Source organism: Crocodylus siamensis, chromosome 4 (assembly GCF_052110815.1).
Source record: "Crocodylus siamensis isolate JL-2025a chromosome 4, ASM5211081v1, whole genome shotgun sequence".
NCBI lineage: Eukaryota > Metazoa > Chordata > Crocodylia > Crocodylidae > Crocodylus > Crocodylus siamensis.
This window is the reverse complement of record NC_143398.1, coordinates 88,909,525-88,932,458: the sequence shown is the minus strand read 5'-3', so window position 1 is coordinate 88,932,458 and position 22,934 is coordinate 88,909,525. Positions and strand designations below refer to the sequence as shown.

Here is a 22,934-nt window from a genome sequence, read left to right as displayed (position 1 = left end):
CAACAGGGGTGGGCAATTATTTCAGGCAAAGAGCCACTTATTGAGTTCTGGCAAGCCATTGAGGACCGCATCACAGGCAGCCAGGGGCAGATAAATATTAATTTTCTAAATTTTTAGGGGTCCTGCGGGCTGGATAGAATGGCCTGGTGGGCCACATCCAGCCTGCCGGCTGCTTTTTGCCCAGCCTTGTTGTAGAGAAGGAGAGTTGGGAGGTGAGGCCTACTGTCAGACCCCTTTCTTACCGTGACTGCTGCCATTGACCTTCAGCAAACTGAAGCAGTAATGAGCACATTGGGGCCCACTGGCCAATCCCCAAAGCATTTTCAAATATGGGATATAAATTGTGGGGGGAAGTAGGTCTCCCATTTGTCTAACAAACTTTGATAAGACAACCTGGAACAAAAAAAAGTGATCGTTTATAAACAAACACCTATATTGGGGTGATATCAACTAGCCACCACCATCAGAAGAAAACATCTGGTTACTCCAAAATAATATACTTGTGAACTCTCTTTTCAGTTTCATTGAATATAAATTTCATGTTTTGAACAGGAAAGAGATAAAACAAGATAGCTCAAGTTATTGCAAAGGAATAAATATTAAACAATATAGACACATGTAATAACTTTTCATTATATTACCTGTCTTGATTCCATGAGAGGAAAATGTAATATGTCTTTAAAAATAAATCTAATCCAGGAACACAGGCTTTAAATAACTGTGTTACTATTGCATGATGTGACTACAGCACAGAATTATTGTTGTTTCTATGTCTTAACCTTTCTTGCCTTAATATATCTGAATTGCTATTAAGTCTAATATTGCACTCTGTCTTTCCTGGGTTCTTATTTTTTCAATAAGTATAGTATCCTTGTATTTTTTTTTTTTTATATGTAGGATGCCAATACATACTCTCAACCATAAATGCATCCTAACATTTTTCTTCCCAGGGTATATCAATAGCACACTTCAAGATTATCAGATGCTATAACAGATGCTATTGCAGAAATGCAAATATCATTATTATTAGCATTTAACTGGGCAACTGTAGCTTCTTGTATCAACATTTTAAATTAAGCACTCAAGCATAACAAGAATTCTGAAACATTAGATTCTTCCCTATTGATGCCAATGACAACTATGGGGACAATCCACAACTCAAGACAACTGGAGATGGCTCTCTTGGTATTAAGTCAATAGCAGCTATTTAATACAGATTGGTAGCAATGGGACAGTAGCTCAGAAACAAATAACAGGTCCTTAAGACCATATAAGAGTAGTCTGGTAATTCCACTAGAACACTTGAGCATTTCCTACATCCCAGGAAAGACTACTGCTGCTTTTAAAAGCATGAAAGGACAATGACACACAAATGAGACAACTAAAACAAGATTTTTCCCTCAAAACTTGAGAAAGGCAGTAGAATTCGGCTAACTTGACGCTGAGGAGGTCGCTGATGGGCTACTCCAAGATAAGACCCCATGATGGTGGAGCTCTGGAGAGGCTCTGAAGGACACCAGTATTCAAGGGCAAGCTCCAGATTAAATGGATCCTTCCGATACAGCTCAGCAATCTAAGGGAAAGAAAAATGAGTTTCTGAAGAGAAAAATACCAATGCGAATAAAAGGCAAAGACAATAATTATCAGAGAGCATGTTCTACACAACCCTGAAAACCCAAAAAGATTAAGTCATCTCATAGTTAATACTTCATGATTTAAAACTCCATTCCTGAAAATGGCAGTTTCTTAACAATCCACAGCCACAGTGTAACTAAAATTGAAATATACTAGTCTCTTAAATATTTAAGTTTTAATGATATTCCCCCTCTGTCTATTATCTGTAAAACGTGCTACAAACAGACCCATGTTTCATCCTAAATTAGCATTTGGGTATCTGTGCAATGATCTTAGAATAAACAACTTAGCGTGAGGATTAGAAGCTTTTAATTGATCTCTAAATAAAGGAATTTTCAAAATAATTTTTACTACAAATTCTTCATGTTAAGGGTTCATTACAGCTATAGAGAGAGGATTTTCACGTTTCCTATAATTGTAGAATATATGTCATTGTAAAAGGTATCTAGGAACTTTAAGCATCATAGTGAAGTAAAGGTAACAAAATAGCACAATATTTACATATTGAAAAGAATGAACTGATTTTGATTAGGGTAGGAAATGTCAGGTCAGCAAATTCATACCACTACAAAGTAGTTAATGAAAATTTTTACATCTAATTAAACCAAAAAAAATGAAGATTTCCACTTCTAATGGAAAATAGTTAAGGCATGATAAACATTATACTACATTATTCAAAGAGTTTTTTCTATTAAAATGTCTTAAATGTTTACAACAGAAAAAGCCCAAAATACTTCTTTTGTGCCAAAGTAATTAAAAAAGAGAGCTCACTAAAAGCATTAGATGTTCCAGATCCCGCCGGAGGGAAATAGGTGGTTCATTACCCATCTGCACACTCATATGGATCATACGAGCATCTTCATCTGCACGATTTCTTAGCTGTTTCACCTACACAATTTATGAGGTAAAGAAGAATGAGAATCTATTTTAGCCAACAATGAAAGAGCTATCCAAAAATCCTATTAAAAAATAAAAATAGCAATATAAAAATAAGTTTTATAAAACTTATTTAAAATAGTCTTAATAAACTGCTAATGTTGTAATAAATGGTGAAATTCACTGCCAGGTTATGGAATTATTTAATGTTGCATTTGTTTGTTCTCTTATTGTCCAATAGTGGGAAAAATGAAGTTTCAGTATAAATCAATGAGAAATAATTGAGGTGTTTGTCCATTTGGATCCTTCCTTCCCTCCTACTGTGGATCCCTGTATTAGCAGAGGACTTGAGGAACAATTAGGTTTCCTCCACCTTTTATACCCTAAGGCAGTGGTTGGCAACCTAGAATCCTCAGACCAGACCCATCCCATCACGTGACTGCATCCAGTTGTAACCAGTGGGTGAGCAAAGGGGCACCCTCCACCTGTGTGCCCCACTTTGCCACCCTGCTACAGTTTTTCTGTAGTGCTGCTTGCCTCCTATGCCCTGCTATCTCTCTCATGTGCAAGGCCCCTCGCTACCAACTACCTTCACCCTTCCACCTACCAGGCGCAATGAGCAGCCACCCATGGGCAGGCAGAGCAGGTAGAAGGCAGCTGGGAGCAGGAGCCAGAGCCTCACACGCTGGGGTAGAAGCCACCAACCCTCCCAGAGCGGTGTGGCAGGAGCAGGAGCCGTAGCTGGAAGTAAGGGGAGCAGAACAGCCATGTGGGGACCCATGGGGGGTTGGGGTGGGGAGGGAGGAAGGGTGCTGACCCAGCCTGTGACAGCTCGTCAAAACCACCCATGTGGTCCTTGTGCCCAAATACTTGCCCACCCCTGAAGAGTGGACAGCGCAAGACGAAGCAGGATGTAAAGGTGGTCCCAAAAGACAATGCTAGCCAGAAGAATCTGATCTTTCTTGTACACAATACATGAATCCCACTATTAGCACACATATAGACCGATGGTCCAAGAATAATTTTACATAGCCAATATTCAAAGAAATATTTAATCACTTTCTTTCTCTCAAGACCCTCAAAATCAGCAACAAGCGTCTAACTCCAACTCCATTTTCCAATTACTTCAGTATGCTTTGAAACAGACACAAAATTTACTTCATTATTTGTAATGCTACATATTTCTGTACCAAAATAAAAAAAAGATTTAATTAAACTGGGGATTGGCAACCTACTACTCATAGCCCAGATCCAACACAGAGATGCTACTAACCCCTGAATTAGACCATCATCCCCATGGATGTGCAGTGGAAACAGAGGAAGCAGTATGGAATGACCTCTTGCATATGGAATTGAAAACTGCAATATTTCTCAAGGAACACTTATACTAAACAGCAACAAAAGTTGTCTCTGTCTTTCGGACCTGGTGATTATATATCAGTCTTGGTGCCAGAAAAAACTATTTGAATCAATTAAAAGTGCCTCGATGAATGCACTATGTCAGGGAGACACAGGAAAGGAGAGAGGGAAACACGCCACAGCTACTATATGTAACGGAAAACTGTTTTTCACTACTCTCCTAGAATTGTCTGAGTATGTCAACAAATTATTGGATAAATGAAAAACAGCTTTAAGTATTTATTTTGAATTTCAACAAGCCTTTGTTGTTAACAGACTCCTTCACAAGAAGCAAACAAATCACTGGATGAGAAAGTTTTAGCATGGATTAAGCAGAGGCTGAGGGGAAAAAAAGCAAAAGACCAGAAACAAGAATCAATTCTCAGGATGCTAAACAGTAAACAGATGTGCTGAAAAAGTTTGAAAGACTGCTGCTCTGTAATTTATTAATGACCTGGAAAAAAGGTTAAGAGCTGCAAAATATCAAAACTTGAAAATGAAATGAAGTCAAGACTAAAGGAGACTAAAGAAACTAAGGAACCTAATCAAAGCTAGATGACATTTCAGTCCAGCAGTGATGTAATTCAGTGTTGACAAGTGAATGTAACCCACACAGGGGTGGCCAACGCACGGCACAAGTGCCACAAGTAGCAAGGACAGCCTTTACGTGTGGCACACAACAGATAAGGGAGGAAGCAGAAAACACAGCGACAAATAGTGCAGATAGCACAGCAGCAGACTGCACAGGGGAAGGAGATTAGTGGTACTTGGGGAGGGTGCAGTGCTTACCTTGGGGCATGTCTGCCAAAAAAGGCTGGCCCCTGCTGCTGTACAATATCTGAATTATGAAAATATATTTTGAGATTCTAAATTAACTGCATCTACGCAGGAAAAAACCACATCATCATGGACAACTCAATGAAGACTACCCTTCGTGCACCAGCAATCAAAGTACACCAATGTAAAGATATTCACTAATAAGGCAGTAAAAAAGTAATGCCAAAATTACTATTTTTATAGATAGATCAATAGACATAACCCTGAATAAACACCTTATTCACTTCTAGTCACTCTAATTCAAGAAAGGATACAATGGAACTAACAGTACAGAGATAAGTGGAAAAAATGACAGACAAAGACATTTTTCTTGTGAAAAGAGATCACAAAGTCTGTCTGTATTTATTGTAAAGAGAAGGCAGTAAAATGAAGTATACAAAACAGAAGGCAGAAGTGCCCATAACAATGAATGGGCATACATCGGGGAAAACTGGGCATTTTTATTTACCTATCCAAAATACAAACAACAGCCAATGACACTTAAAAGGCAAAAAATTTACAATTTAAAGCTTGTTTTATGCATAATTATTCCATGAACCTCACTATCACAATATTTTGAAAGAGAGCATCAAAAGTTATATAGTGTAATTACAGGTAGTCTCTTATGCTTCAGGGCCTAAGCCAACCACAAACTAACAGAATTTGGAAAGAAAATATATTTTACAGGCAACTATTTCACCACGAACAGAAAAAGAAATAGCATAATTGATGGGCAGACCTGCTTTCCAATCCTGGATAGCAAATTCTGTTCCTAAAGAATTCTAGTCAAAACCAAAATATTCCAGTGAAAAGCTTTAATTTTGACAAATCAGCAACTAATTAACAAAAAGTCCTGCCCACTTCTAAATAAAAGTCATTACTACAATGCAAGTGTTCAAAGACCTACCTGAAATAAGTCCAGCTCCTAATGAACACATTATCTACATTATAGAAATAGCCTTTGCTGACAGCCTTCGTAGAAAGGCCACAGCCTGTTACAGTACATTATTTTCCTACAGCGATGTTAAACTCATCCAACCACATGAGCCAGATAAGGGACACTGAGCTGGTCTGAGAGCCAGAATGAGATTGAACCCCCTGTGCAATGCCCAAGGCACCCAGTCTAGCTCATGTGCTACACACAACATGTGCTGGCCTCACACAGGGCCAGCATGGGACATGCACTGCCCACAGCACACAGGCTGGACCCAGTGCTTCAGGTGACAAAGGGAGCTGGGTCCAGGGTGCAGGAGGCATATAGCACCCTGCTGGACAGGCCCTGTGCACTGTGTCCAGGGAGTCTGAACCTGCTGTGCCATGTGCAATGCCAGGTCTCCAGAGTGCCTATGCACAGTTAGCTTTGGGGCTAACAGGCGCACACATGGTAAGTTGGACTACCTGCTTGTGCTGAACACAGCACAGGGGGCCACTACAGGACATGCACTGCATATGATGCCCTGCCGGACTGGCTCTCTGGGCTAGCTCCGACACAGCTCAATCCAGACCAGTCCCAGAGCCAGAATGCAGGTCCAATCCAGAGGGTCACTGCATGCAGCCCTCATTCCAGACCAACCTGTGCTGTGTGCAGGGTCCAGTCCATACACTGCACACAGGGACAGAGACAGGGTCAGCATGTGCAGTCAGTCCAGAGACCCACAGGCCAGATCACACAGCTCCAGGGGTCGTATGTTTGACACCCCTGCCTTACTATAACTCCATGTAGTTGCTACAGAACAAGACTGAAGCATGCTGATGAGGCTATGGAAACAAAAGATGCTTGCTGATATTATTAGAGCCAAGCCTGGACTATGGGTCAGGAAAAGGATTTAAATGCTAAGCTATTTAACACAAAAATATTTTTAAGCAGAGTAGCACTTAGTTAAACAGTCTACATTATCCTTATGTGCCCTCAGAAATATTCTTAAGGCTTTAAGGAGGGTTTTCTTTCCAGACATTATTTTCATTTTGCCAACCTAAGATGAAGAAAAGGATAGATCCAAACCACACACAGGAAGACTTCAATCATCATTTGGCAACTCAAACCAAAATGCACAGCTTGATGCAGTGAAAGTCACAAAATAATGCCTTCACCAATTAAATGAAAATCCTGCACTTTGCCCAGAGCTCCGCCTTGCAATACATAGCTACAAGGTCTTATACAAATGAAACAGCTCAGACTGTTTCGTGTATATCACTTTTCACTTGTGCAACAGGAGCATTCCTGTTTCTGGTCATTCAGAATATTGTTACAGGGACAACATTCTACTACAGGAAAGGATAGCACCCCAGAAGTCTGTAATTAGGAAAAAATGTAAAAACCTACAGAGACAGCACGGTTGTAGCACTGATCCTTTCTCAGTCACAAGTCTCCAACTGTGCTATTATACCTTAAAAAGCAGTAACATTCAGTAAAATCATAAATATTAACAAACATAGTTTGTTTTTTTAAATGTCATTATACTTTCCAAGTTGGATTTTTAATCAATCTATATTGGAAAACTAAGCTCTAAACTGTGTTCATTTCAAACAGTTGCAAGTTTTCTGAGTCCTAGCATTTCAAGAGTATGGTGTTAGATGCCTTAGAACACACTCTAAGTTTTATAAAATTGTTATATAGTTCTGAATATGAAATCTGGATTGCATGCACAAAATTCTCATTAACTGTCCATCCAACACACATGCAACTTACTTTCATTGGCATGAGGGCAAGGAAGTCTGTGACAAGGTTATGAATTTTGCGAATGTAAAATTCTTCCTGATAGAAATTTTCAGATCCCACAACTGATTCAGTAAGGAAGAGGAAGACATTATCAGCAATAGCTAGCTCTGCCATTGCCTCGTCTGCCTCAGTGAATTCTGCAAGAGCTATAGAGAGAATTAAGGAGAGAGATTATAATTATCTGTTACCAAAAAACCCAACAAACATATGGTTCAAGTTTCTGGCTCATCAACCAACTTAAACCACTTAAGTCTTTCTGATGTACAAAAGAGTCGACACCAACAGTGATGCAAATATTGAGGCACATTCCAAAATATAACCCACTGAACAATTCACTGCACAACACTGGTGTGACCAAATCTCATTATACTGTTGGGTCCCATTAATTAGTAATTAAAATGATCTTTTAATTCAAACTTCACAATATCAAGATCTTTTGTTTTAACATCAAAGGAAAGCTATTCTAGAACAGATTCAGTTCTGACCCACTGCAGAATCTGGAAACTTCAAACTACGAAATACATTGAGTTAAATATTTCTCATGAAACGCTCTGTATTCCATAACTAGCTATAGTGGAATTGATGCTTAAACTCACTACAGGTTTCCCTCAATTTATGCGGGTTCCATATATGCGAATACACTCTTATACGATCACCCTTTTTCTACCCAAAATTCCTTATATGCGAAATAAATTCACTCATGCAATCGAGGCTCCGCTTGTCCCCACTCGCCCCAGACCATGGGCTGCACTGTTCCGTGGTGCAGGCAGGTGGCGTCAGCTGTTCTCGGGTCTGCTGCAGCAGGTAAGGGGATGAGCAGGAGAAGCAGAGGCCTCAGACTGCAACAGGCAGCAAGACAGCAGAACTGTGAGTGGGTGTGGGACACAGGACTGGGGGGTCCGGCTCCTGCTTCTACATGCCCCCCCAGGGAGGGTTGCCGGCTGGGGGGTTGTGTCAGACTCTTCCCAGGGTGGTGTGGGCCCCCAAATCTTCATGCAGGAGAAGAGCAGGCTGCCACTGCAGGCTAGGGCTGGCGGCGCCTCCAGGCTCTCTCCAGCACTCAGCGGGCATGTTGAGGGGGCTACAATGATTTTTGGGGTGGCAGCAGCCCCCTCCCAGGGCCACTACTGCAACCCCCAGCCTTGCTTGCAGGAATAAAGTGGCAGCACCGGGAAGGGACTGCTGGCACCCCAAAAATTTGCCACTGCACCCCCAACCTGCTTGCTAAATGCCAGGAAGAGCCTGGTAGCATCACCTGCCCCAGCCTGCAGCTGCAGTCTGCTGTTGTCCCACACAAACATCCAGGGACCCACATCCCCCCGGGAAGAGCCCGACAGAGCCCCCAAGCCGCCAACCCTCCCAGGGGGTATGTAGAAGCAAGAGCCATGCTCCCCTGTCCTGGGCCACTCACCCACTCACAGTTCCTGCCACTATGCTGCCTGCTGCAGCCCCCAGAGCTGCCAACAGGCTACACTGCACCCCTTCCCTAGTACCAGCCTCACTCCTCCCTTCCTTACTGCCATGGGAATGTATCCCTATTTGTTCCATTATAAAGTGGGTTTGCTTTATGCAAATTCAATTTATATGCTGCTCTCTGGGAACGCACGTACCGCATAAAACGAGGGAAACCTGTGGTGCGAAAGATCAAGGGTGCACCAATAAAGGTTTTTTGGGCCGATACCACTGGCCAATTATTAAAGAGCCATATCAGCTGATAAAGATCTGATAGCCAATACGCAGGCCCGGAAGCCTGGAGAGCAGCATCCAGCTGGTAAATCTGTTGGAAAGAAGAGATGGGGAGCAGGGAAGGGGAATGGAAGAGGGGCACAGATCAAGGTCCCTGTGATGGAGGGAGAAAATGGGGTTGGGGCAGGCGATGCACAGTTGTAGTGGGGTGGGATAGAGCCACAACCAGTTTGTCCAAGGGGCATGGGGAGTGGTTCCTGCTGCTGCATGCACCTGCTGGGAAGGCATGGGCGGATGGTGTACCCCCTGGATCTGTGCATGGGGTGAGGGCGGGCTGCTGCTGCAGGCTGGGGCTAGTGCCAGGCTCTTGCCGGCACAGGGGGTCGGGCTGGGGCAGGCAATGGTAGCGTTGGAAGGAAGGGGCTTTGGGGGGGCTACAGCAAATTTTGGTGTGGCTGTAGCCCACTCTGTAGCCCTCCCCCGCCCCCAAGAGCCAATGCCACCCAACCTGAGCGCACCTCTGGCCCAACCCCCTGCCGGTAAGAGCCTGGGGGCCCTCGTTCCACACACAGATCTGGGGAGCAAATACTTTTCATGCCTCCTTTGGGGGTGCATGCAGTGGCAAGAGCCACCTCCCATGGACAAACCACTTGAGGCTCTGTTCCACACTCTGCCCTGCCTGAGCAGCGCCTGCCCTTGCTCCACTCCCTCCTTTGCTGTGGGGACCTCAATCTGCCTCCCATGCCCCTTCCCCACAACAGACTTACCAGCTGGATACTGCTTTCCACATTGCCAGACTGCACTCCTGGCCCCATGCATGCTGCTGCGCCCCTGCACACAGCATTTATTGGCGACATTATCAGCCACATAAGCCAAAAAAAGCTGATTGCCGACAACGTCAATTTTCCTTTTATCGGAGCTGATTCAATATGGACCAATGTATCAGTACACCTCTACAAAAGATTATGATACAAATCTATTTTTGTTTCTTAAATGAGAGATTTAGGCAATGAAGTAACATTAATGCTCTTAAGATACAATCTCTCATATTTTTTTAGTATCACATTAACTTCCAAGTGAAAGGGAGTTTGCATATTACATATGAAACTGCAAGTGTTTTTAAACTTGTGCACATTTCAAATGATGCAATTCCCAACAGCCAAACTTCAAGTACTGCAGAACAACAGTAACACAACTTTATCATGCAAAAAATAAGTTATTGTAGCATTTACAAATCCTGAAGGCGTGGCTGTAACAAGTCTGCTCCTTTGGATCAATTTACCTGTTACATCAGATAACTGAGATATTCCTCGTAAAGCTAATGCCCATGCTAATCTAACAGTAGCTTGCAGTCCTGGTAGTTTCCACGGCTGAGATTCCTGAAGACGAGTGTGGATTGTTGCTATATACTGTCTTTCCGTTAGCAGAGGCAGCTGGTGCATCAAATCTAGAAAACAAATGAATCATCATTTTTTCCATTAAAATAAATAGCTAGTATTCTTAGCTTAGATACACTTTTATCACAAATAAATCTTTCTTCATCATCTATTAAAAGTTAAAAATTAACTTTTTGTACCTTTTTTAACTGATCAGTTGATTCTCTCAAATGGCCTGAAGGCTAAATAATCTATTGTATGCATCTATTTAAATAGGCTTTATTCAAATCAAAATATTCCTTCATATAAAAGCATCCGGTACAGGCTCTGAATGCATGTACGAAGCTGTGTATCAAAGTAACAAAATCAACCTAAAAACTTCCAAAACTTCCCCTTCCAAAACCAAGAGCTTCACCCTCTTAAACACTAACTTTTGTTAGTGACCTTACAACAACATCTTAAAATTATCAAATTCAGACTCAATCAGCCTAAAAGGGAAGAAAATTCCATAGCAAGGGAACTAACCAATTCCTATGGATCATATTCAACTGAGAAACAAACACTGTTCTCAGACTCCTCATTTTAAAAAAAAAAAAGAGTATCTCATTACACACTGAAATAACAGCATGAATCTGCAATTACTCACTCCCTTGCATCTCCTTTATTAAAAAAGGAAATTCTATGCAGTTGTTGTATGTACTGAACTGAAATTAATAACTGAAATGAACAAGTCAATATAACTATTCATCAACTGGGCAATTTCCTCTATAAATATAAGAATACATACATGCAAAAAGACTAAAGTATATGTAGTTCTTTGTTGCCAAAAGCATTACAAACAAACATTTTAAGCCTCATCACCCTGTCAGAATTACTCTCAGCCCCATGTTACATGAGGAAATGAAGTCACAAATAATTTAAGTGAATTAGGGAGAAGAACTACTGTAAAGAGCAAGAATTAAAACTGAAGAGATCTTGGCTATAAGTACTCTATTCACTTTTCATTTGAACTTACATAACAAACCAGAGTTTTATCTCTACTACTAAGCACTGTACCTCAGGTAGTCTTAAGGCTAACATTCATCTCACTGAAGTACTTTCATTATTCTAAGAAATATCCTGCTTGCTATGTGTACTCCAGAAATGTATATGCCTTACTGTAGTAAATTATGATAAGTACTCACTTTAAGTATCACCAGCAGTAAATTTGGTTAAATAGTAAAGTACCATTATCCATACTTTAAAATCCTCAGAAAAGCACCACCCTTACCTTCTTGATCCTCTGTGCCTTGTTCTAGAAAACTGACATCAAAGCAGTAAAGGAGAGCCATGAGAAGAGATAAGTTAACACTGTCCAGTGAGCCATCAGCTTCAACCGTCACTTTCTCCAGATAACTAATAAGTATGAGAGTATCATCCTTGCTGAGGGGTGACTGGCAGGTCCAGACAAACAGGCTTTCAGCTAATGATAGTCGGCATTCTTTGATGAGGTCAGAAACCTTAAAAAAAAAAAAAATCAAATTTAAATTTTGCACACAATAAAATCAACAATTTTGGCCTGTGTTGATCATTTGGTCAATACAACCAGGACCAACTACACATTGTCATTTTGCATTCAAAATAAATGTATGAAATTGCTGTTTGTTAAAAAAATATAACAGGGGCTCAGGCAGGAGCCCCGTTACTAGGGAAGCCAGGGGGGCAGGTAGCCATACAGAACATCTTACACAGGTGAAGGGAGTTGTTCACCAAGGGAAGATTAGGGTAATTATCCCACCACAGCTGGTATAAGCCCAGCAGCGAGGGAACACACTTTGCCTTCAGGCACCAGAGGAAGAGTGGACTGTGCTGAAGAGAGACAGAGAGAGAGAGACTGCAATCAACAGTCAAGAGAACCTGGGACTGCAGACCTTGAGATGCTGCAGCTGGCAAGTAAGAAGGCGGAGTACTCACCTGGAGGCCCATGGCCAAGACAGGAAACCCAGGGGAGAGCCGGGACACCAAGCGATCAACACGCCAAGAAGAACCCCAAAGTAAAGGGCTCCAGGGCAGCACACAGGCAGTGAGAGTGGCATGGGGCCCATCTGCGCCACCAGCCAGCCAAGAGTACAGCCAGGTTCCCAATCAGACACAGGGAGATGGCAGCAGGGATATCTGCCTACTCAACACCGGCAGAGACGTTGGCAACGCACCCCACTAATGAGTTAATTAGTGGGGAATACACAGCCTGGACACAAATAGCTTGAAGCATCCAGGACACTCCCTGGTTTAAAGAGTTCTCTTATCACCTGGGGGTTCCCTTCACTACTAAGTTAATTAGTGAGGCAAAGGTGACTATGTAACTCCTTGTTAAAAATAAAGTCAGTACTGTACAAGTTTACCATCTGGGTGGTCTGTGGTGTTCTCTCGCCCCAAAAGGTAATGCTGAACATTTCTTTCTTCCCATCAAAGTCGTGGAAAGGGAGTTCAGAGGGAGAGAGACAGACCCTGCCGCCTGCCTCACAAAAATACGACTTACTTAATTAGATCAATTTTTCACTTCAATCCCCATTAATGTGAATTACATTTACACATGCATACTAACAAAATAATTATCAAATTCTAAATGTGCATATTTATATGCTCTCCAAAATGTATAGAGCAAGGTATATGACTCTTACCGCACAGACCACACTTCCAACACATATACTACATCTATACTAGTATTCAAAGCCTTGGTAGGATCTCCTCTAAGACTGCTCACAAATTGTACCCCTTCAATTTATTCTAGGAACATACAAACAAACAAAATTGTTTGCTGACTTAAGACATATCATATGACTGCTATTTGCCATAAAACAAATCTGTAATACATTATGAATCAAGCAGTATGAAAACCTACATAAAGACTGTCCAAGCATCTCCATACTAAGGGTATGACTGCAAGTGTCTAATTGTTTTCCAAAATGTTACGTTAGGGTTAAATTCAGTACACCTGCTCTCAAACAGGGTTCTGTTTTGCCTTTTTCCCCCCCCAACAGTTACACCAAAATGTCTCACTTGTTTTTAAACACTTAAAAAGTAAAAACATACATTTTATCTGCTAACAGTTTTTGCAACCCATATTGGAAAATCTTTTACATAAAATGAAGAGGATAAATAAAAACTTTAAATTTGAAAAATACTTCTGACATCAATGATACAGGGTCTCTGAAAGATCCAGTGAAAATTAAATTTAATTCGACTCAATTCTGAGAGATCTTTAAAAACATACTTGAGCACACCCACTATTTTTGTTTAAATAACAAAACTAGCAATCAACCAGTACACAACTTTCGTTGTGCTTACGCTTTTACTAATCAAATGAAAAACATTTCAATGGATTTGTGCACATATGCACAGAGTTTTATTTAATCTGTAGAGGATTATGGAGTATGGTCAAAAAAGGAACATGTGGAAGCAAGCAGAGCTCTGAAATCAATATTCTCATCTGCTTTAATACATGTTTATCATTCACATACATAATTTTAACAGATCATTATTCTTCATATGATTCCTACAGTGGCATGACATAGGGTGCCCTATAGCAATGCACTACATTGTCATATGGTATGCTACGGCAATGTAGCGATCATGTGAATCTACAAATGATCACTGGCTACCTCACTGTAGTGGTGCACTCCACAGGTATAGCACACCACTATGGTGACAGTAGTGAAATTTAACCACGCGCCACGCTTTAGTACTCCCAAAAGGTAGTACTTCCAAAAGGTAGTACTAAAGCACGGCGCCATAGCAATGTTGCTGTACGGCAACATGTAGACTCACCCACAATGTACAAACTTTTTCCTTCTTTTGGGGGTGCACAATGTCATGGTTGTATACATTATACTTTTCAGAAAAAAGCTTACCATCAATAGGCTCAGAAATAAAAGGTGCATTATTAATGTTTAGGTCTGACGTAGTTCCTGCTGCAGACAAGGACTCCCATCCCCATTTAACTTTAAAGAATGAAAGAAGAAACTCTGTATTTTCAAGCACTTTTCAGTTTTTACTATCAGAGGTGCTTCTTGCCATGTTGAAGGATTATAGAAAAGCCGCATAATTTCCCCAAGCAACTGGGCCCTCTTTTGCCCTGTCTGTATCACACTGGAAGCTTGGTTATCCGTTTTTTCAATTCTAATTTGCTGTTTAAATTTGTGGCAATTGAAGTAAAAACAACATTCATTTTAAATGATACACAATATGTTTCCTATTATATTTGTTCTATTCTTCTCTTTGACTTTCCTTTACTGAAGGCAGAGAGAAGTTGCTCTGATAGCAGTAGGGGCAAAAAAGCAGAACAGGTAGGCAGGTAGTAAGCCACCTACACTGGGCACTGCACGGAGTATAAGAATTATCCACAATATTTCATCCATCAATATATAGCTTGCAGAGGGGGGAGAAAGGTCAGGAGGAGACAGAGAGAAGGAAATAAGAAGCATCCCAGGGGTAATTTTTGAGTGGGGAGAAAGACATTCACTTCAACCCACCAGAAGACATAAAGGAAAAAAAGACACCAGAATCATTAGAAAGAGGAGAAAACAAAAGTACTAAAAGACATGGTAGTTAGCCAGGAAAAAAAAAAAAATCTTGGTGCCCCTGACCAGTTCCAGGCTAGAACTACTATCAGGAATTAGCTGGCTCTTCCCCTACCACCTCAGCAATGGCTGCAGCAGCATGCAGGCTTCAGAGACTCCCATAATCTAAATGCAACAATGGGCATTAGCAAAAAAACAAAAAACCACTGCTACCAGAAGAAAAATAAAAGGTACCTAACAACTGTCCTAGTCCAGAACCATTCACGAAAATATGAAGTTCCATTTTGTGTTCACTGGCTGTGAAATAACCAACTGACCAGCCTGTGACTGTCCTCCACCTATCTTTCTACCCAACACAGACCAGTCAGCTACTGAATTTCTTCCCCATGGGAACTTTCTTTTTCTTCAGTACAATGTCCTACATGACTATCAAGAGCACAGTCTGGCTGAGCCATTCCTATTCTCCACTGCTTCCCTGGTGCTCTCATTCCAATCTGCTCCCAAGTGGCAGCAGGCGCAGGTGGGGGAAAAAAGGTGTACATTTTAAATAAGTGAATAAACTACAAAAAAATACCCACCTAAATTTAAGTACATACATACTTATAACTGCTTACAGAATTTCTTCAGTAATTCGGTAGAACAACATTCATTTACCTCTTTGCGATGTTTCTCACTGCCCAGGCCACGCTCTCTCTGCAGTTTTTCAAACTCGTTGTTCAAATCAATATGAGACACCAGAGTGAGGATCTTCTGAGTCAAACCCTGTTCCATCAGCTCATCTGTAAAACGTGTTGTCATGGACACCAACTCTGGACTTTAATGAAAACAGACAATATGTTTAAAACTATAATGGCAAATAATGCTACTCCTGATCACCACAGAAGAAATCTGCAATGTATAAAATGAACAAAACCTACCGAAGTTATTTGAAAATGTAATTTTCTGTTTTTTGCAGTTAAGTACAGAGAGAAATTAAAAGAGTATTTTATTTTTTATATATACATATATCTCAGTAAGTAGCATTAAAGTGTTTCGATGAATGTCTACAGACTCCTGAAATGGCAAAGTTTCCAGAATTTGGGATTGAGATGACCCTATAACAAAGCAGCTACTTAATTCTTTTTGTTGAATGACACTGCTCACCACATAAGGCAAATGTACCTTAAGGCTATAAAAGCCATGCTAATCAAGTAATCTTTTTACTCCTATATATTTAACATCCTAGATATAATGGTCTTGTACATAAAAATTTCAATTTATGAAGTTTCAAAATGCAAATCTTTGTAATGAAAAAACAAAATTCTATTGAACATTATTTATTTTGGTGAGTAAGAAGTTTATGTATCAGTTAACTTCCTCGACAGAAGTGGAGAACTGCCCATTTAAAAGTAGCATTGAAACTGGTTCCTTCCCTTCCAGAATCTATATCAATGAGAAGTACAGACAGCGAGGGGTAGAGTTATTATTCATATAGTACCAATGTCAAATAAGGCATTTCACAAAAGAGCTTTATTCCTTCTCCAAAGGACTTTCAACCTAAGTTAAAAACAAAACAAAAGGATATGAGTATAATATGTGGGACCAGGAAGGAAGAGGGGGGAAAAAAGATATTAAGATTTTACAGGCAACTGGAAGACTACGGATAACTATCTTTTTTTCCTGTTAATACCAGTTCTAGTATATTATAACTATCTCAGAAAAATACACACTGTAGAAGCAGATTTTGCACTGGAAGTCAGAGAAGATGGGTAAGGGGGAACGATCAAAGTCCATCTCTCACAGATTACAGGAAGCTTCCTGTTCATCATAAGCCTGAAAAGATGAAATTCAGCCCTCCCACACTTGAAAAAGATTTTATTCAATATCTCTTAATCAAGAGGCCACTCATTAGATGTCAGCTATATATACTGGTTTGGCAAAACATTACTCTGTCTTCATATGAAAATTAAGGTGCAATCCAAAAGGTATTTGTTTGCTGTCCCTTGAGACACTCAAAAAGCTTCCAGAAATAAGGAAACTGTTTCCAATCAGATGCTATATTCTCTAGGGAAGTAACAACATAAATCACTGTCAAAATATACATCTGATGTACTGTAATCTTCCCAGACAACAGATTCCTTAAAAAAAAATAATCTGTCCTTGTCAAATTAGGTATGAAGAGCCAGGGTTCCAGAAAAGAACACTTTTACAAGGGATTCCTAACTCTATTTGAAAAAAAACCAGCTTTTAGTGTCAGAAGTAGTTATGAAAATGTTTCTCTTTGGCCAAACAGAATTCCATAAAGCCAAAGGCATTTAAAAAGGATTTAGTAAATACAGTATTAACTCCAATATAAGATGAGGCTTCCCCCCAAAAAAAACATGGTGGGGAGGAGAAAGGCTGGTCTTGTACTCACATACAACACGGCCCGTATTGGGCAAACATCCTGATGGGAACCACCTACCACAGTTTTTCTTTTAATTTTGTGTCTCAGGAAAAAGTAGCCAGTTCCAAATTCTACTGAGTGAGCAGAACTCAATCATTCAAGTATGTGTACCACTACCACCAGCCTGTATCCTAACACTCAGAGACATCAGCCTGGGGCTTCCAATACATCCAAATCCATGGAAGACATTCTAATATTATAAAAGCCTTAGTCTGTCTGTCCATAACACTTTATTTGCACACCGACTGCTTGCCGAGGCAGCAAAACAGAGTGCTCTAGACAGACAGACACATGGCGGAGCGCCAGTGGGGACTGAGGGACCCCCTCCCCACCTGCTCCCTGGAGGCAGAGGGAGACGACAGGAACCAGAGAACCACCAGGATGGAGGGGATGGAGCAGGGGGCCAAGGCCACACCACTGGCCTGGCCCCCCTCCCTGCCCCCTAGAGCCAGGGGCCAGAGTGCCTCCCTCCCCCCCCCAACAGCCAGCAGGGAGGGGGAGAAAGAGGAGAAAACAGGGAAGAAGGGAGGGAGGGAAGCGGGAAGGGTAGGCTGGGTTACTGATGGTTGTGTCCCACCACAGCGGCAACTGCCATCACCATGGTTGCAGGTCCTGGCCCAAAGCAGTGATTCCCCCCCAGCCCGAAGCGGCAGGGGAGAGCAAGAAGTAGTCCCGGCCCCTGCCCAAAGCAACAGGAGGAAGGCAGGGAGTGGCCCTTGCCCAATGGGGGGTGGAGCAAGGAGGGGAGTGGCTGGGGGTGGTGGGGGCTGGATTTAGGCCTCTGTCCCTGCCCACCTCTCCCCTGTCATTCTTGACAGGAAATTTGCTAGCAGAATCATTAAAAAATAGGATTGGAAGAAACCTCAGGAAGCCATCTAGTCCAATCCCCTGCTCAAAGAAGGACTATCCTCAACTAGAGCACCCCACCCATGGTTTTGTCTAGCTGAGTCTTAAAAACCTCTAAGGATAGGAAGTCCACAACCTCTCAAGGTAACCTGTTCCAATACTTTACTACCTCCTAGCAAGAAAGTTCTTCCTAACAATTAACCTAGACTTCCCTTGCAGCAACTTGATACCATTGCTCCTTGTTCTGTCATCTGCCACCACCGAGAACAGTCCAGCTCCATCCTCTTTGGAACCCCTCTTCAGGTAGTTGAAGTCTGCTATAAAATCCCCTCTCAGTCTTCTCTTCTCCAGACTAACTAAGCCCAGCTCCCTCAGCCTCTCCTCAGAGTCATGTCCCCCACAGTCACCTTACCATTTTCACTGCCCTTTGCTGAACTCTCTCCAATTTGTCCACATCCTGTCTGCAGCAGGGGGCCCACACAGCGGGGGGCACAGTACTCCAGATGTAGCCTTACCAGTGCTGAATAGAGAGGAATAATCATTTCCCTCTATCTGCTTGCAATACTCCTACTAATGCAGCCCAGTATGCTGTTAGCCTTCGTTGCAGCAAGGCACTCTTGGCTCAGATTCAGCTTATTGTCCACTTGGATTGGCACCAATATAAAGAAAATTTACAGTATTGGCAATCAGCATTTTTTGGCTGACGTGGCCAATAAATACCACGAGCATGTGCAGCCCCAACCACAGCTGCAGCACACAGGCAGTTGGAAGTGCAGCCCTGCAGCATGGAGAGCAGCTGGGTCCGGCTGGTAAGTCTGTCGTGGGAGAAGGGGAGTGGTGTGGGGGGAGGCAGATCAAGGCCTCTGTGGTAAGGGAGGGAGTGGGGCTGAGGCTGGGGCAGGCACTGCCCAGCCAGGGCGGGGCACAGGATGGGGCTGTGAGCTGCTAGTTCAGGGGGTGCAGGGAGGGGGCTGCAGCTCCTGCCCCTGCACACACCCCAGGATGGGGTGTGTGCCCCCAGATCTGCACACAGAGTGAGGACAGGCTGCCACTGCAGACCGGGGCTGCACCAGGCTCTTCCCAGTGTGGGGGCTGAGCCGGGCTGTGCTCAGGGTGGGTGGGGGTGGCACTGGGAGTGGGGGTTACAGGGGCTACAGTGAATTTTGGGGTGGCTGCAGCACCCCCTGCTCCATAGCCTCCATCCCATCACTGCCGCCACACACCCTCAGTGCAGCTCCAGTCCAGCCCCACCTCCAGGAAAAGCCTGGCACCAACCACAGCCCGCAGCAGCAGCCCTCCCTCATCCTGCATGCAGATCCAGGGGCACACTTCCCCCATGACCTCCCGGGTGGGAGCTGCCACTCCTTCCTCACACACCCTCAGATGAGCCACTTGTAGCTCCATCCCATGTCCCATGCCAGCTGGGCAGTGCCAGCCTCTGCCCCTACCCCACTCCCTCCCTCACTGTCGAGGGCCTCGATCTGCCCCTTCCATGCCCCTTCCCCCACAACAGATTTACCAGCCAGAGCCAGCTGCTGTCCATGCTGCAGGGCTGTTGTATATCAGTAATCAGATCAGTACCGGCGGATATGGCTCGTTTAAAAAAAATAAAATAAAAAAAAAAATCAGTCAATGGTATTGGCCCAAAAAATCTCTATTGGTGCACCCCTACATGGAGCTAAAACAGGTTGCCCTGCAGTTCATCCACATATACATTTCTGGAGGATCTCAGGACTCGTGACACGGTTCTAATGATGAGTGGGGGCTAATTAACACACGGATCCTTTGTCAGTGAGGGGGGATATCTGGAGTACACACATGCACAAACTGAGCACTGCTGAGCTATGGAGTCACCATGGCTAGAAATGCTGTTGACTCTTCTGAGGCCCAGCCCAATTAACTATATGGTAAATCATGAGCCTCTTGGCTTTGGATTAATATCATGCATAGCTTGTATTCTGTTTGAACACCTGCCAAAGTGCTACTTAAAAGTGTGTTTATGGAGTACCTGTGCTAAAACTTGCAGTAGCTTCAAAAAAGGTTAAAATGCATCATTTCTGGGCAAACTAAGTCTATGGCTACTACCATGTATGCAAATTACTACAGCTACATTTATTTCAAGGTCAGTTTTTTCAAATGTGTTCCTCATTTCCATATGCTCAGGGAGAACAGGGTCTACCAACAAGGATGGGGAAAAGGCTGCAGGGGGAAGAAGGCAAAGGGTCTATCTGACCCCTCCCCCACCCCAGATTTATTTTCCATGCTGTAGCAGAATGAGGTTAACAAATTCAAAGCAAATATCCAATAATTAGGTTCCATACCTGGAAAATATATCACATTTCTACATTTTCCATATATAGAATCTAATTACTGGGGAGTTTATAATCAGGATCTTATATTTGAGCAAGTACAGTAAACAGTAGTAGGTTAGACTGATAACAAAAAGGCCACCTAAGCAAAACTTTGCCACCAAGCCACTAGATCAGAGATATCCCAACCTACATATGCTATTTCCCTCAAATTCTGTTGGTATTTTTCTCACAAGGATTCACCACATCTTTTTTGTACTTTTTCAGAGCTGGGAATTAACTCTCAGAAAGCCCAAGAGCAGACTCAATAAACAGAGTTGGCTTTTATGCTTTCCAAAGTGGCTAAGAATCTGAAAATATCTAGGTCCCCCAAAATTAAAAACCACAGATAAACAGCACAGATAAAACGTACACTTGATCCAACTCTCCCAAAATAGGCACTTAAAAACAGACCTGAGCTCAAGCGTCCATGTTTTGCCTCTCCGTGACTGGACAAGGGCTCGTAGTGAATTGGCAATGCACCTCTTTCCATCCCAGTACAAGAGAACAGCCACTAAGCCCCGTGTAAGGCCAGGGAAATGAGGCTGCTGGTGCTCTCCTACAGAATGAAAAAATATGAAAATCACAAAAGAAGCCTCAACATATACAAATTGCATTTTTATATTTCTAATGATCATCGGGTGCATCTACATGTGCATTTAGGCATGCCTAAATTTAATGCACTTTAGCTTAATGAGCATTAAGGTGATTTAGGCTTGCGTCTACACACGCATGTATTAAAAGCACATTAACTCTGTGTGCACAGACTGACATGGAACTAAAGTTAGTCCCAAGTCAGTCCATACATGGGGTTAATGCGCCTTAATGAGTCTACACGTGCATTAATGCACTTCAGCTATTCATGCCTAAATTTGATACCTGTTTTTGCAGGTATCAAATTTAGGTGCGAACAGCCTAAAATCACAATTTTTAAGGTGCAATAAGGGCACACATGTATAGACACACACCTTTAATGTGCCTTAAATAGAGCTAAAGCACCTTAAACGGGTGTGTATAGACATGCCCATTACATTACAAAACTAGTAAAAACCCTCCAAGCTCAAAATATTGGTGTTAGTGCACTGCTCTGTTTTATGAACCATCAATGCAGTTTGTTTCAGGTCTGTCCAAAGAGTTCCTGATGTTTGGGCATCTGCTCTTAAAAATCAAATTTAAATATTAAAGGATATCAAGGGTTTAAAAACCAAGTTTAACAAACCTCTGGATGCTGCATTTCATACAGATGTTTATTTTAAGCACATAAAAAACACAATCGAAATTTCAATAACAATTAAATTATGTACTGGAAAGGGAGGTTGTCCTAACCTTAATCTACACTGGAAACCTCCATTTTCAATTTAATTCATTTTAAAACTTCATGCTGGCATTTCAAATCTGACAATCATTACTAACAAGATTATCTTCACAATTAATAAAAATACACACATTCATAAAAGATGCATGTGAAATATGACAAAAGTGGCTGATAGTGATCACTAGCAGATTTTTTTAAATAACTGTAAGATTAGTTTTCTGCCTGCCAAGTAACATAAAACTATTTTCAGTTACATTATTCATCCCCTGGAAATTAGTTATGATATCATGGTACGGCCATAAATTCATTGTTCAAATAATGCACACTTTACAGAATTAACCACAATACTGTTTCATGAAGAAATTCAAAATCAACTATATGTAACCTTTTACTACCTACTAAAATTTCATTATAAGAACTTGTGCAATACGTAGTCAAACAACTACTGTATTTTCCAAAATAACAACTGCTGGAGATTGGAATGCCTGTTATATAATTCCATAACCAGGACACAACGATTCCTGACAATCCTCCTGCCACAACTGAGAAAACTAACAGTATGAAACATCAGACTGGATACTTCCCAGCACACATAACCACACACTGGACTACCACATTGACTGTTTCAGGAAGAAAGCTAACAACAAAATTCACCAAAAAAAAAAAAAAAGTCAGGACCACAACTTTTCTCCCTCAGAAAAAAGAGCCATACAGTCCCGAAGATCCAACAACAACATAATAATCAAATCAGCGGAAAAAGGTGGAACTATAGTCATCCTCAACTGTCAAGATTATGTCAATGAAGCCAACACACAACTGTCTGACACCAAATACTATAAAGAACTTGGAGAGGATCCCACACCAAAACCTGCTCTGGAACTGGAAAATATCACCAGATCCTTCCCATGCCAGTCTCAAAAAAAACTGCTTCCACT

The 22,934-nt window shown here is 42.0% G+C and overlaps 1 protein-coding gene across 2 annotated transcripts in view; it reads right to left on the bottom strand.

The window, feature by feature from the left end:
• The window catches only part of NUP205 (nucleoporin 205), a 98,900-nt gene that overhangs the window by 61,235 nt on the left and 14,731 nt on the right, over window positions 1-22,934 (bottom strand). For both annotated transcript variants that reach the window (XM_090042823.1, XM_090042824.1), the window contains exons 4-11: window positions 21,099-21,243; window positions 15,720-15,879; window positions 11,777-12,005; window positions 10,413-10,577; window positions 7,415-7,590; window positions 2,407-2,523; window positions 1,436-1,573; window positions 243-393 (exon numbers count right to left, since the gene is read on the bottom strand). In XM_090042823.1, coding sequence (XP_089898949.1) covers window positions 243-393; window positions 1,436-1,573; window positions 2,407-2,523; window positions 7,415-7,590; window positions 10,413-10,577; window positions 11,777-12,005; window positions 15,720-15,879; window positions 21,099-21,243 — 1,281 coding nt within the window. The remainder of the gene's footprint in view (window positions 1-242; window positions 394-1,435; window positions 1,574-2,406; window positions 2,524-7,414; window positions 7,591-10,412; window positions 10,578-11,776; window positions 12,006-15,719; window positions 15,880-21,098; window positions 21,244-22,934) is intronic.